We start from the raw sequence: 13,386 nt of genomic DNA on the forward strand, positions 1-13,386 counted from the left end.
AAAAAAAAAAACAAAACATTTTTTTTTGAGACAGGTTCTTCCTCTTTTGCTCAGGCTAGAGGGCAGTGGCATCATCCTAGCTCACTGCAACCTCCAACTTCTGGGCTCCAGTGATCTTCCTGCCTCAGCCTCCTGAATAGTTGGAACTACAGGCCTGCACCACCACACCCGGCTAATTTTTCTGTAGGGACAGGGTCTCACTATGTTGCTCAGGCTGGTCTCAAATTCCTGGCCTGAAGTAGTCCTCCTGTCTCAGCCTCCCAAAGTGCTCAGATTACAGACATGAGCCACTGCACCCAGGCTCTCTATGTATTTTAAAGACATCGTTTGATTGGCATTAGGGTTCGGTGTGAGCCCCTTAAAGACACTTGATGGGGAGTTTTAGAGATTTTTGAGGATAAAAAAATTCACCCACTTTTAGTAATATAATTTGGTTAATTTTCTCCTCTCTGGAATGAAGTTCCAATTGGTTTGTCAGCAACGAGGTATCTACCCCAAAATCAGTACTCAGACTCCCGAGAAGGTAATTGGGCAAATTGGCCTGTTTTGCTATCTTGTCTTCTTCTTCCTCTTCATCATCATCCTCTTCATGATGCTTTTTAACCAAGCTAATTGCAGAATGAACCTCTACAACTTCCTTTCGTAGCTGAATGTAGAAAAAGATGACATGGAAGTTAGGCAATAATAAAAATTCTCTAAAGGGCAATTTTGTGACAACTTAATTATTTCAACAAACAATCATTTTAAGATGCTAAATTGTCTTGCCAACAACTGAATTCAAAATAATGGACAGATCCCGAAACTGCTGCAGAAGCGATTAAAGCTTCGGAAACTGATAAAGCGTAGATAAATCAAAGGAACAAAAATTGTCCTTGAGAGTATGTAATATTTATATTTTTCTATCAGGATGACACGTGCTTGGAACTATTTTGAGTCTTTCTTGGTACTTAAGTATTAAAGAAATGTATCTTCTCTTTGTATTTTACGAAGAAACTTGTTCATGTAGGACTGGTGGGTAAAGGTTAAGAAGAATTAAGTCTGCCTTCATTTTGCGTCAGAAAAAGAGTGGATGTAAAGTTCTGGCCAAAACAAAACTACAACACAGGGGCAGTGTTCTTTAGTGGTTTGACAGCGATTACTGCTAAAAAGTATGGGATTCAGGAAAACCTTAATTCCATCAGAGCAGATTCTACTTCATCCTTGGTCAGTTATCATAAAACACAATCCTTGGTGATAAGGGAGGATCAAAAGAGCATGAGTGGATGAAGACAACCTCTGAGCAGAATAAGAACAAAATCCAAAATCACATTTTTTAAAGTATGTTCTCATATTTGAGGGCTAACCAGTGTTGTATAGGATACAGGTTCCTTGATTTATGGTATGGATACAGGCTCCTATGTTCATTAGAATATATTCTACAAATGAACAAGAAATAAAACCATAAATACATACAATTTCTAAACTTATATTAAATTGTACCCCAACTCAGATCTGTATGAAGGAGACCCTAAAATAAAGCACATCACTTGTATAAACACAAACAGATTTAAAATTGTACTTTCAGACACTCTGCTTCAATCTTCTTTTGCTGCAGAACTCTCTCCAATTCTTTCTGCTCTTCATCGGTGCGCCCTCTCATGGGGAAGTTCTCAACCACATAGGGGATGTGAAAGCACTTTGGGGAAAAGCACGATGAGACAAATCCATTTTTAGTACAATCGTGTGTATCTGGGGGTAGAGTAGGGGCTGTTTTCTCTGATTAAAATTAACTTATAGGTTATCATACATGAGTGAAATTGACAAAGGAAACCTCCTTTAAGATAAAACAATGTATTCCATATTAGTATTGGTATAAACTCTATAAAATGCTGTGCTTTTGTGAAGAATTTATTTTTAGAGCAGTGGTTCTCAACTAGAAGCAATTTTGCCACGTCCCACCCTCTCTTCGCTCTTCCCCTGAGATGTGGCAATGCCTGGAGACATTTTTTGTTGTCATTACTGGGAGAGAAGGATCCTACTGTCTCTAGTAGACAGAGGCCAGGGATGTGGCCAAACATCTTACAATACATAGGACTGCCCCACAACAAAAACCGAGCCAGCCCAAAACGTGCAGCTCGTGAGAAACCCTATTCTAGAGCAATACTCAATCACATAAATGTAGGGTGCCCCTAGACTTCATTATCAAAACTGGGAGCATATTTGAAAGAGAAAAGGGTGCTGTTAATAGTTACTATAGGACCACAGGAATAAACTGAGACGTTTGTTTGGTCATCCTATACAAAGAGGAAAACTGTGTTTGGAGGAATCTCAGTGAAAGAGCGTGGAAAACAGCTCCTTAGAAAATGTGAAGGCAGGTGCAGGTAGAAATGTGAACGAGATTTTGTCCACCTTTCGATCTGTGTGGAATGTGAGAGAGGTGGCCTTTTGGAGTAGATAGGTATTAGGACCTGGATGCAGGGACTATCATCTTCGGAGACGCTAGCTTGGAAGCACACGGGGACTGAGCAGAGAGGGAAGAAGGAGTCAGGAGACAGTGACCCATCAAGGTGGAATTCAGCATGGGAAGGGGCAAGGCAGGCTTTTGGTGCTTTGCTATATATGGATTTTCTTACATTTATTTATTTTTAAAAATTTCCTGCCATGAGACTTTCAATGACAATCCTCATCAGGTTTCGTACTCGGGGTTTTATCCGTTACCTTAAGAGCTCGACCTTTCACCACCATGGATTTCCAGCATTCTTTTTTGATCAGTTCAGCCAAATAGCTCTTGGCTAGGTTGTGCATCTCTGCGTCCTTTCTCATCTTGAAGAACACAGATAAAGGGAAAAGATGAAAATGAAAATGTGGCCTGAGAAACAATGACCTCCACTGTAAATTCACCAAGTAGCCACAGCTGCACACTCAGTGGCAGTTTGGTTGTCTTTCCGTGACACCTGAGCTGCCCTGCAGTGAGATGCACCTTTCGGGAACACATCTCTGCCTTGGAGAACGTCTCGTGAGGCTTATGTCTGTAGGCTTGGACTCCCTTCCTTGAAGACCGAGGTGTCAAACATAGGTGCCTCTAAAATATCTAAGGCGATCAGGTCACATACGTGAGCGAGGTGGGTGTGAGGACAGACAGGCATCCCGGAGGTGAGCTGCGGAGCTAACGTGTGCAGATCAAGCTAGCTGGGACAGCAGGCGAGCACAACCACTGAGCCAAGTCTTCCTGTTTCATTAGAGAAGTTTGGAATTTACATTTGTATGTGAAGCTGCCAGATAGCTAAATGTTGGCTTCATTCTTGCCAGCACATATTTGAAATGCCAGTTTGTGACCTCTGTTTGGGAGTCTTTACTGCACTTAATTCTTCGATTATTTATATTTATAGTAAAAAGAATGCTCCACCACTCTTGGGAATCATATGATTTACATTTTTCCATTTACAAACATACGTGGTACTTCAATTAGTTTTATCTGTCTAAGTAATGCTATTGCTTATTATTTAAGTAATTAAGTATTCCTGTTTTAATAGAGTTTGCCCAAAGACCTGGTGTGAATGTGGGACCCACCAATATTTAGTCCTTAAAATCCTCTCGGAACCTTTTCTGCATTTCACTTTGTTGGCAGAATAATTATGAAACCAGCTAAGAATAATACCTCCAGGGTCAGTCCCTGATACCGTGTCCAGGTTGTCTTTATTGGGTTTTGGTCTTTTCTGTTTTGTTGAGATCCTGGCTGGGGCTGGCTAGTCTCGTCAGGATTGAGAACCCCAACTGGTAGGTGCCACTAACTCTTCCCAAGGACTGGGATTCTGCTCCCAAACATGCCGACAGCCAGCTGGGTTTATGGTGCCATCTGCTAACATTGTTCCCTCCTGGACCACTGCTGCACCCAAGTCGGTGCTAATATCTCTTCAAAAGCCCAGAGCTCAGGAGAAATAAACAATATGAGGAAAACTAGCATGTGGAGAGCCTTTTGCTGCACCAAAGCCTGCCTCAGAGGATCGAGGAGAATTCTTGAGGGATGTGCAGGAATTTGACAAGTGGCAAGGAGGGGCATTTGGGGCAGAGGCACAGGGTGAGGGTGGGGTGAGTAGGGTGAGTTCGTCAATGGCGAGAAGTCCAGTGGGCCAGGGGAGCAGGTTCATGGCATCAAGCAATCATACAGGATGTGGAGAGAGAAACAACGATAGTGAGAAGATGGGGACAGGCAGCCAACCCAAACTCATTGCCGAGTGGTCCAGATGAACCTGCTGGAAAACCTGGTGCTGATTAGCAGGGGGCATCTGAGCCTGAGTCAAGCCGGAGCCAAGGAGGAGGAGACTGCAGCTTGGTGGTGGCAGACAGGGAGATCTTCCTGGCTCTGATCTCAGCCAAGTGATTCTAGCTCTCTAAGCCTCAGTTTCCTCAAGTGGGGAAAACAATAATCTACCTTTCTGGATTGTGATGATCAAAATAAATAACATTCAAAAAGCTCCTAGATTGGTACCTACCTGTTGCAATAAGAAAATGGGATACTTTCTCATAGCTTCCTGTTGCACATTTAATAAAAGCCCAATTCTTTTTTTTGAACAGTCTTGCTCTGTTGTCCAGAGTAGAGTGCAGTGGCATCGTCATAGCTCAGTGCAACCTTAAATTCCTGGGCTCTAGCGATCCTCCTGCCTCAGCCTCCTGAGTAGCTGGGACTACAGGCACACACCACTACACCCAGCTAATTTTTCTATTTTTTGTAGAGATGGGGGAGTCTTGCTGTGTTGCTCAGACTGGTCTTGAACTCCTGGCCTGATCCTCCCGCCTTGGTCTCCCAAAATGGTGGGATTATAGGCATGAGCCACTGTGCCTGGCAAAAAGCCAGATTCTTTTCCATGATATATAAGGTCTTCAGGAGCTGACCTCTGCCGACCTCCTGCACCTTGTTCCATGAAGCTCTCTCCCAGGCACTGTGCCCCGGCCTTTCTGGCCATTTTGTTTCTGGAATTCTACAAGCCATTCCTGCTTGGAGCTCTTGCTCTTGCTGCTCTCTTTGCACAGCCCGATCTCTCTCTCCTTTTATTTCTCCACTGAAATGTCACCTCTATAAAGTGGGCTTCTTTGACCAGAAGTAGACCCCACCCCACATCTATCACAGCATCCAATGTGTTTCCCTCATACACTATTTGGAAATTTGTTTATGGTCTTTCTTCTTCAGTACGTTAGCCCTATGGGAGCGGAAATGTGTCTCTCTTATTTACTGTATCCCCAGCACCTAGAATCATGCCTGGCACATAAAGGGTGCTCTTAAATAACTGTTGCAGAATGAATGGATGAATCATTATCCCAGGTAAATTTTACCATATGAAGTCAGTCTGTTGAGAACCTTTCTTCCTAGTTATGCAATCCGATCTATTTCCTCTTCTTCTCAGTCTCATGTCATTCACCAATTTGACAAATCTGCTTCATTTCTATATCTTTGCCCAGTCATTAATAAACAAGTTTAACAGGACTGAGTCACATGTTGGAAACCTCCTTCCTAGAGACATCAGTTAAATAATTGGCATCCTTTTGGTATAATTGTTTAATCAATTATAATCTACCTAACTGTCCTTAAATCCAGCTATAAGAAAGATTTCAACTTTAATTAATACAGAGTTTACTAAACCAGAAGGGTCTGAAGTTGGCATAAGGTGGCTGAGAAGACTTCCCAAAGTGTTCAAACATGTGGTGGAAAATGGTTGGCGTGAATGTCATGGAGAAGAGACAAACATCAGATGTCTGGCTGGCTGAGACACTCTGCTTGCCCCAACTCCCAAATGCAATGATTCTTGGACCCATTACACTCATATGCACTGTTTGCTTCGTTCACATTACACTGCGAAAGCTGTTGTTATATTCACATTATTCTGAAAAAGCTCCCTTCTCTATTTGTACCTCTTTCATTATAACTTTATGGTGCTTAAATTAAATTTTTTCATACCTTTGCCACTTCTTCCTCACTTTCATCATGAAGCCTTTCCAATTCCTCAAGATCCAGGCCAAATTCACGTTGGTCTAATTTTGCAATATTATCTACTGTTTCATTTTCTTCCATCATCTTCAGAACCTGAATTTTAAAATAAAAAAGGGTGGTGACAAGTAAAGAATTAAACTTTAAAGAGATGGGTTTCTTTGTCTCTTTAGCAATCAATAAAAAAATAGATGTTCTGTTTATCTAACTGTACTACTGAGTAAAGAATTAGGTTTTGGGCTTATTGTGGTTACTGAAGTTTTAAGGTTTAATCCTTAAAAACTCATTTATCTAATAACAGAAACTCTAAAAATGTTTAAGTACATCACTTCATTGAATGATATTAAGAAATTATTGATATCAGATATACACTTAATAGTACTGTGGTTATATGCTTTAAGAGTCCTTATCACTTAGAGATACATACTGGGATAATTAAGGATGAAATGATATGATGTATAAGATTTACTTCAAAATAATCAGGGGCAGGGTTAATGGATGGGAATATAGATGAAACGATATTGGCCATTGGATTTATTATATTATTATACTCTCCATTTTTGTATGAATTTGAACTTTTGTACAATAAAAATGATCTTTAAAGTTAATAACTTCAAAAAACTCAGGGGCAAAGGATACACATTGCAACATATATGACAAAGTATTAATATCTTTAGTATACAAAAATCCCTTACAAATCAACGAAAAGTCAGATGATATGATAGAAAAAATGGGTCCTTGGTTTCAAAACAATGAACTGAGGATGAGCTTATAATTGTCTTTTCTTGCCACAAAACATAAATTAAGAGAAAAGAAATATATAATAAATAGATAAACCCATTACTGCAGTTAAGAGGAAAAGAGGAAACAAGATCCTTCAGGAGCATGGAAACTATAACTCCTGAAAGAGGAAAATCAGATGGATCAGAAGGATGCATCATAGCCCAAAATGCCCAGGACAGTACTAAAAAAAGGCAGACGCTATACTAGATATGGGAGGCAGGAGTTACCTAAAAGTAACTGGCAGATTGATTAGTGGGGAGTGCTGCATTAGAAACAGACAGTGGACAGAACCTGTGTGTAGCCCCCCAGTAAAGCTACTTGCAGCCCAGCAGTAGTAATCTGAGCATTTGCCTCCAGGTAGGAGCAACTGGAACAGGGATAAACAGAGGATCCTATAAGTGTTCAGAGATAAAAATCTGGTAACCAATGAAGAATTGGGAATCAGAAAGATATTGGATTCTCCAAAGCAAACGCTGAAAGCTAGAAGACAATGCAGCAAGCCTTCAAAATTCTGAGGGAAATCATCCCACACCTAGGCAAACTATCAAATGCATATGAAAGTAGGATGAAGACATTTTAAGAAAAACCATATCTCAAAAAATGTACCTCCCACGTACCCTTTCTCAAGAAGAGAGCCAAAGCATCTTACATCTCGAGGGGGCAGGCACCATTCACATTGAACTGCATTTAAATGGCACCCCAGAAGCACAGCTATGTTATAGAGGATGTTCCCAAGCACAGGGCAACACAGCAGCCCTGCTTAGGAAGCAACTGAAAGACACACCCCAAGGAAACAAAGAAAACACATGGATCCAGGAAACAGGGGCTCCAACTCAGATGAGAGGATTTCCCAGAAAGATGGACAACAGAAGTCCCCAGGGCAGCAGCCATGTGCCTGGTCCACAGAGCAAGAGAAGGTGCTGCAACTGGAGCTGGAAGATGGAAAGCTCTAGAAGGGAGGTCACTGTAAAAAAAATGCATTGACAGGCCGGGCGCAGTGGCTCACGCCTGTAATCCTAGCACTCTGGGAGGCTGAGGCGGGTGGATCACTCAAGGTCAGGAGTTCTAGACCAGCCTGAGCAAGAGTGAGACCCCGTCTCTACCAAAAAATAGAAAGAAATTATCTGGACAACTAAAAATATATATATATATAGAAAAAATTAGCCGGGCATGGTGGCGCATGCCTGTAGTCCCAGCTACTCAGGAGGCTGAGGCAGAAGGATTGCTTGAGCCCAGGAGTTTCAGGTTGCTGTGAGCTAGGCTGACGCCACGGCACTCACTCTAGCCAGGGCAACAAAGCGAGACTCTGTCTCAAAAAAAAAAAACAATGCATTGACAGATTGATTACTTCATGTATTTGACGGTACTGAGAAGAGTTTTCCAGCATTTTGAGAGAGTTTGAATAGCAAGTAGGTACACAGAAAGGCTTAATCCAAAACAAAGGCAATTATTAATTCCAAGAAAAATGAAGTTGTGAAAATGGAAATGTAATCATGTGCTCAGATTTGAAGAATATTGATGTAACTATTATAATGTATATACTAAGCATGGGTTTATACGTGTGCTGTAGTGGTGGGGGTATAAGAGAATCCAACTACTCATCTTCCATACAGGAAGCCCACAGTTAGTGTCAAGCAGAGATATCGAGAAATAGCTGCAGTATTATGAAGACTATTTAGGAAGACGGAGGTAAATAGCCAAACGAAAAAGTGGAAAGAATTGAAAACAGTCTCCTCAGAAGTGCAGGAATCAGAGTCAAGAGAAGTAGGGTAGGTGCTGCTCTTTATTTTTAATTATGTAACTCAGTATTATTTAACTTGTAAAAATATAAATGCGTAACTTTAATAAAAATGAGTATTTAAAAGCCAAATAAGACAGGGTATTTGGGGAAGACGGAGAAGAAAACCACTGTTTACAGAGACTGTGATATGGTAAAAACTCTACCCTGTTAAAGTACCCCAGAGAACTGAGCTTATAGGCAGAGAGAAAAAGGGTATAGCTCCCCACGCTGTGTTGAACAAAATCAAGTTCAAAAAATAATTTTAGACCAAGAGCCGAGTGTATTAGTATATGAAATCCCAACACTTACAGTTTTAGCAAGTGCTTTGATTCCTCTTTTTATCTCTTTCCTTTTCTCTGAAAACAGATTAACTTCCTTTTTGATGGCCTGAAATGGAACAAGTACACCATTTAACAAAGCAAGAGAAGTGGGAGTGTGGGGGGGGAGGCGATACATAGTTAGCACTTCTCTAGAAACAGAAATAAAGAATTTCTCTCTTTCCTTCTTTCTTTCCTTCTTCCCTCCCTCCCTCCCTCCCTCCCTTCCTTCCTCCCTTCTTTCTTTCCTTCCTTTCCTCTCTCTTTCTCTCTTTCTTTCTTTTGACAGGGATTCACTCTATTGCCCAGGCTGGTCTAAAACTCCTGGCCTCAAGCAATCCTCCCACTTAACCCTCCTGAGTAGCTAGGACTACAGGTGCCTGCTACCATGCCCAGCTAGAAATAAAGAATTTCTAAAGACTAATAATATAAACTATACGTGAAATGCACCACTGCAATACCTTGCTTAAATATGTTACTATGTAAGTGACCACTGAAACAACTTGAAACTGTTGTCAATTACATGGCCAATGGAAAGAAAATAAGTAGTGAAAAACTAAACAGTGAATAGTTGACAAAGGTAAATCAATCTCTTCTTTTATTGGGAACTTGAGTGAGACTAGGTCAACAGGCTAAATCCAGACACGAGCTGTCATCAGTCCACTACCTACATCACCTTCCTGGACAGCTGCAGCCACGGCATCCCTCCTCCTGTTCCTGGCCCACCCATTCCTTTGGGTCACGCATCCTCCAAAACTCACCCCAAAATGAAGCATTGCAATTCATTCTTTGCTTTGGTTTACCCGGACACTTTTGTTGCGCTTCCTGTTAGCCTGTGTATGTATGGTTCTTAAGGCTCATATAACTTGATCTAAAAGATTGGGCTATGTTTAGCGTATTTATTTTCTTTCTGGAAAGTTACACTTGTATGATGTAATGCTCTGCCAAGTAGTGTCTTGTTCTGCCTTCTAACTTTCCAGTAGGTTTCCATAGGAAACTAATTTATTTGGCACACCTACAGAGTATAATTTCAAACCTATCCCATGTTTTATAAATACCTCTTGGCTTTTTTGTTGTATCCAGGGAATTTCCTTTATAACATCAGTTGAGACTAATTCCTCTTGTGATGAGTCAATGCTAGACCTCATATTTTGATGTATCTTAGAAAAAGACAGATATTTCTTACATTTAAAATTCATCAAGTTCTTCCCCTCCCACCCTGCTACAAATAACTGCTTTGAATCCCTTTGCATTTGTTGCATTCTTAAAAATAATAATATCAAGCATTTTGTCTGCCCAAGATGTTATGTTTTATTAATTTAATTCCTACCAGTTTGTCCCTATATCTGCCACACCTTCCACTGAGAAAGCAGAGAGGCTCAGACAGGTCACCCCATCACCATTCCACCTTCTTCCAGTTGCCGTGGCCCAATCACACCTGCCCATTGAGGGCTGCACCACCATCTGTGCTTAGGGTCTTAATCTTTTCCTCCTTCTTGAGTTCTTCACACTTTTTTAAAAATTGAATCTCCCTCTGCATCATCCATTTCTCCCTTCTTCTGGATCTTTCCCAACTGTTTCCAAATGTGCTCTAGTATCTCCTGCCTTAGGAAAACTACTCTCAATTATCTACCACATTATCCTTTAGCTATACCACCCTATTTCTATGCTCCCCTTTGCAGCAAAATGTCCTGACAGTGTTGGGGTGTCATCCTCTCCTGGCTCTCCCATAACTTCACTGGCTGCCTCTGCCTCCCTGAACTCTTCCCCTGGCTCTCTAGAAGCTGCTCTGTCGGGTCCTCATCTGCTTCTGACCATTCATGCTTCCATGATGACCTTACCTGGCTCTATGGCTTTAAATTCCACCCACATTCCCTTGACCCCCAAACCAACATCTCCAATCCCAGCCTCTCCCCAGAACTCAAGGCTCATCTACCTGATGGCCTACTTGGCATCTTCGCTTGGGTGTCTAACAGGCTTCTGGCGCTCAGCGTGGGTAAAACTAATTTCAGATTCCTTTCTTTCTCCCCCACAGTCTGCCTCAGCTCCATAAATGGTACCACCCCTACACAGTTGTTCAAGTAGAACAATCTGGGAGCTGGTCTCGAGTCCTTTCTTTTCCTCTCCCTCTCTGTCCAATCCATCAGCGAGTTCTATCAACTCTACCTCTGAAACCCACCTCAGATCTGCCACTTCTCTCCTGCCCCACAAGACTCTTCCACCCCAGCCCCTCCACCTGAACCTCTGCTGAAGTTCCCTGGGTCCTCTCCCTGCCGCCACTCTTGTCCCCCACAGGAAACATTCTCCATGCAGCAGCAAGTAATCTTTTCAAAAACGTAAATAAGATCTTGTTAATCCTGTGCTCAGAACACTTGCCTAGGTCCTCATTACATGTAAAATAAAATCCAACTCTTTCTTTACCTGGTTTGCAAAGCCTTTCGTGACCTGGTCTCTTCCCACTTTGAGGACCTCACCTCCTAGCACTTTCTCCCCTGCTCGCTTGGATTGCACAGGCCTTTTCTAGGTACTCACACATCACACTGCCGAGCTCTTTCCCCCTCCGGCTCCAGGATTCTTGCTCCCACCCGCTTTGCCCTGTGGTGTCCTCTTTTAATTCAGATCTCAGCTTAAATGTCTTGTCTTTGGAGAGGCTACCAGCCAAACGCCATCACATCCACCCATTCTTATTCATCCACTGAATAGAACTTGTTACTATCTAATCGTTTATTTATTTGCTTATGTATCTACCTCTCCCTGCCCACCCCCACCCCCTATTAGAATGTAAACTCCATGAAATCAGAAACTTTCTCTGTCTTGTTTATGACTGTATCCACCACAGACTAGCACTTTATAGGCACTCAATATATTTGTGAAATGAATGAATGTTGTACTCTAGCTAGACACTTCCTAAACAATGTATGTGACATGAAAGTACAGAAAGAGTGGTTTGACCAAGCACCAGTGTTAGTAGATTTTTTTTTCCAGGCAAGCCCAGATCTTGTACTACAGTTTAAATGAGATCTGAGATGTAATATTTGTGATTGCTTTGAGAAAGGCTGAATATTTTCTCTCAGATGTAGCTGATACTTGTCTGAAAATCATGACATACCTGGATAAAAAGAAATATTTAAATATCTGCTTAAAGAAAACCACAAACTTCTACCTGACTTAGAAAGAAAAAGGAAGAAAGCAAGCCGGCAAGCTAGCTAGCCAGCCACATTGGAACTCAACTGTGTGTTCAGTTTCGGATCCCAAGTCTAAGGAAACTTCTGATGTTGTACTTAAATGATCATTCTCCTCTTCCATGGTACTGATCAGAAAAGTTAATAGTCTCTGGGAATAGTCAAAAATTTCAGTGGCTAAGTTTCCTCCAAAACGCCTATATTAATGAAAAAGAAAACATATATCACAAATAAAAATCATCGTTAGCAATATTATTTCCAGATACCTAATCATATCTACACAAAGAAACACGTGGACAATTCTCTGCAGACATTCTGATTCAGAAAGTCTGGAAGGGGCCCAAGCACGTGCTTTCCTAACAAGCTCAGTGATGCTGCAGATTCCACCTGGATAACATTGTTATGGATGGTTTAAAGGTCAGAAGTCCAGGTGATTATCGATGGATCATAATGTCGTAAGTAGGGCTCCAGCACTTGTTTGCTGTCACCTGAGGTGCCATTTGTTCAATGACTATAAAGGATATGTTAGGACTTATATGGTGAGATACAAGTTAATATTTTATTCAGGATTCTATGTATGAAGTGGGCATAATGATGCAGTCTTCAAAAGAGTCTTTTTTTTTTGGAGACAGAGTCTCCTCTCTTGCCTGGGCTAGAGTGCCGTGGCATCAGCCTAGCTCACAGCAACCTCAAACTCCTGGGTTCAAGCGATCCTTCCGCCTCAGCCTCCCGAGTAGCTGGGACTACAGGCATGCGCCACCATGCCCGGCTAATTTTTTTCTATATATTTTTAGTTGTCCAGATAATTTCTTTCTATTTTTAGTAGAGACGGGGGTCTCACTCTTGCTCAGGCTGGTTTTGAACTCCTGAGCTCAAACAATCCACCCACCTCGGCCTCCCAGAGTGCTAGGATTACAGGCGTGAGACACCGCACCCAGCCCAAAAGAGTCTTTGAAATAAGTGGCTACCAAAATTGTTATGATAGAAAATCTCCACAATAGTTAACATTTCACAATGTTGCTGAGAAAGGCCGTGTTTTACTACTGCTTTGATCACAGAAGGCACCATGAAATATTATGTTTGCTGAACTGGATCTTGTTGACTAGTGATATCCATTGGCAGGTCAAGCAAGGCTAAAGTCCAAGACACCTTTTCCATGTCTCTATCCCCTGGTCATCATGTGTATGTTTGGTAGTATTTGTTTATTTAGAATTTTCTTTTTAGTCTAAGCAAAGTCTGAGTAACTTAGTATTATCTAAGAAAAATGTAATTAGGAAAGTAAATGTGTATATACATATATACATACATGTGTCAGATTTTTTAAGGGATAAATAGGAATTTTTGAAAGTTATCTTAATATAT

General features: G+C 41.4%; 1 protein-coding gene across 1 annotated transcript in view; it reads right to left on the bottom strand.

Annotated features, from left to right (window-relative positions):
- The window catches only part of CFAP43 (cilia and flagella associated protein 43), a 94,956-nt gene that overhangs the window by 31,532 nt on the left and 50,038 nt on the right, over positions 1 to 13,386 (bottom strand). Inside the window, exons 14-21 of the mRNA XM_012661640.1 lie at positions 12,074 to 12,221; positions 10,821 to 10,828; positions 9,901 to 9,985; positions 8,835 to 8,912; positions 5,933 to 6,058; positions 2,698 to 2,802; positions 1,559 to 1,675; positions 416 to 646 (exon numbers count right to left, since the gene is read on the bottom strand). Coding sequence (XP_012517094.1) covers positions 416 to 646; positions 1,559 to 1,675; positions 2,698 to 2,802; positions 5,933 to 6,058; positions 8,835 to 8,912; positions 9,901 to 9,985; positions 10,821 to 10,828; positions 12,074 to 12,221 — 898 coding nt within the window. The remainder of the gene's footprint in view (positions 1 to 415; positions 647 to 1,558; positions 1,676 to 2,697; positions 2,803 to 5,932; positions 6,059 to 8,834; positions 8,913 to 9,900; positions 9,986 to 10,820; positions 10,829 to 12,073; positions 12,222 to 13,386) is intronic.

This window comes from Propithecus coquereli, unplaced genomic scaffold, assembly GCF_000956105.1.
Source record: "Propithecus coquereli isolate 6110/MARCELLA unplaced genomic scaffold, Pcoq_1.0 Scaffold73, whole genome shotgun sequence".
Classification (NCBI taxonomy): Eukaryota; Metazoa; Chordata; class Mammalia; order Primates; family Indriidae; genus Propithecus; species Propithecus coquereli.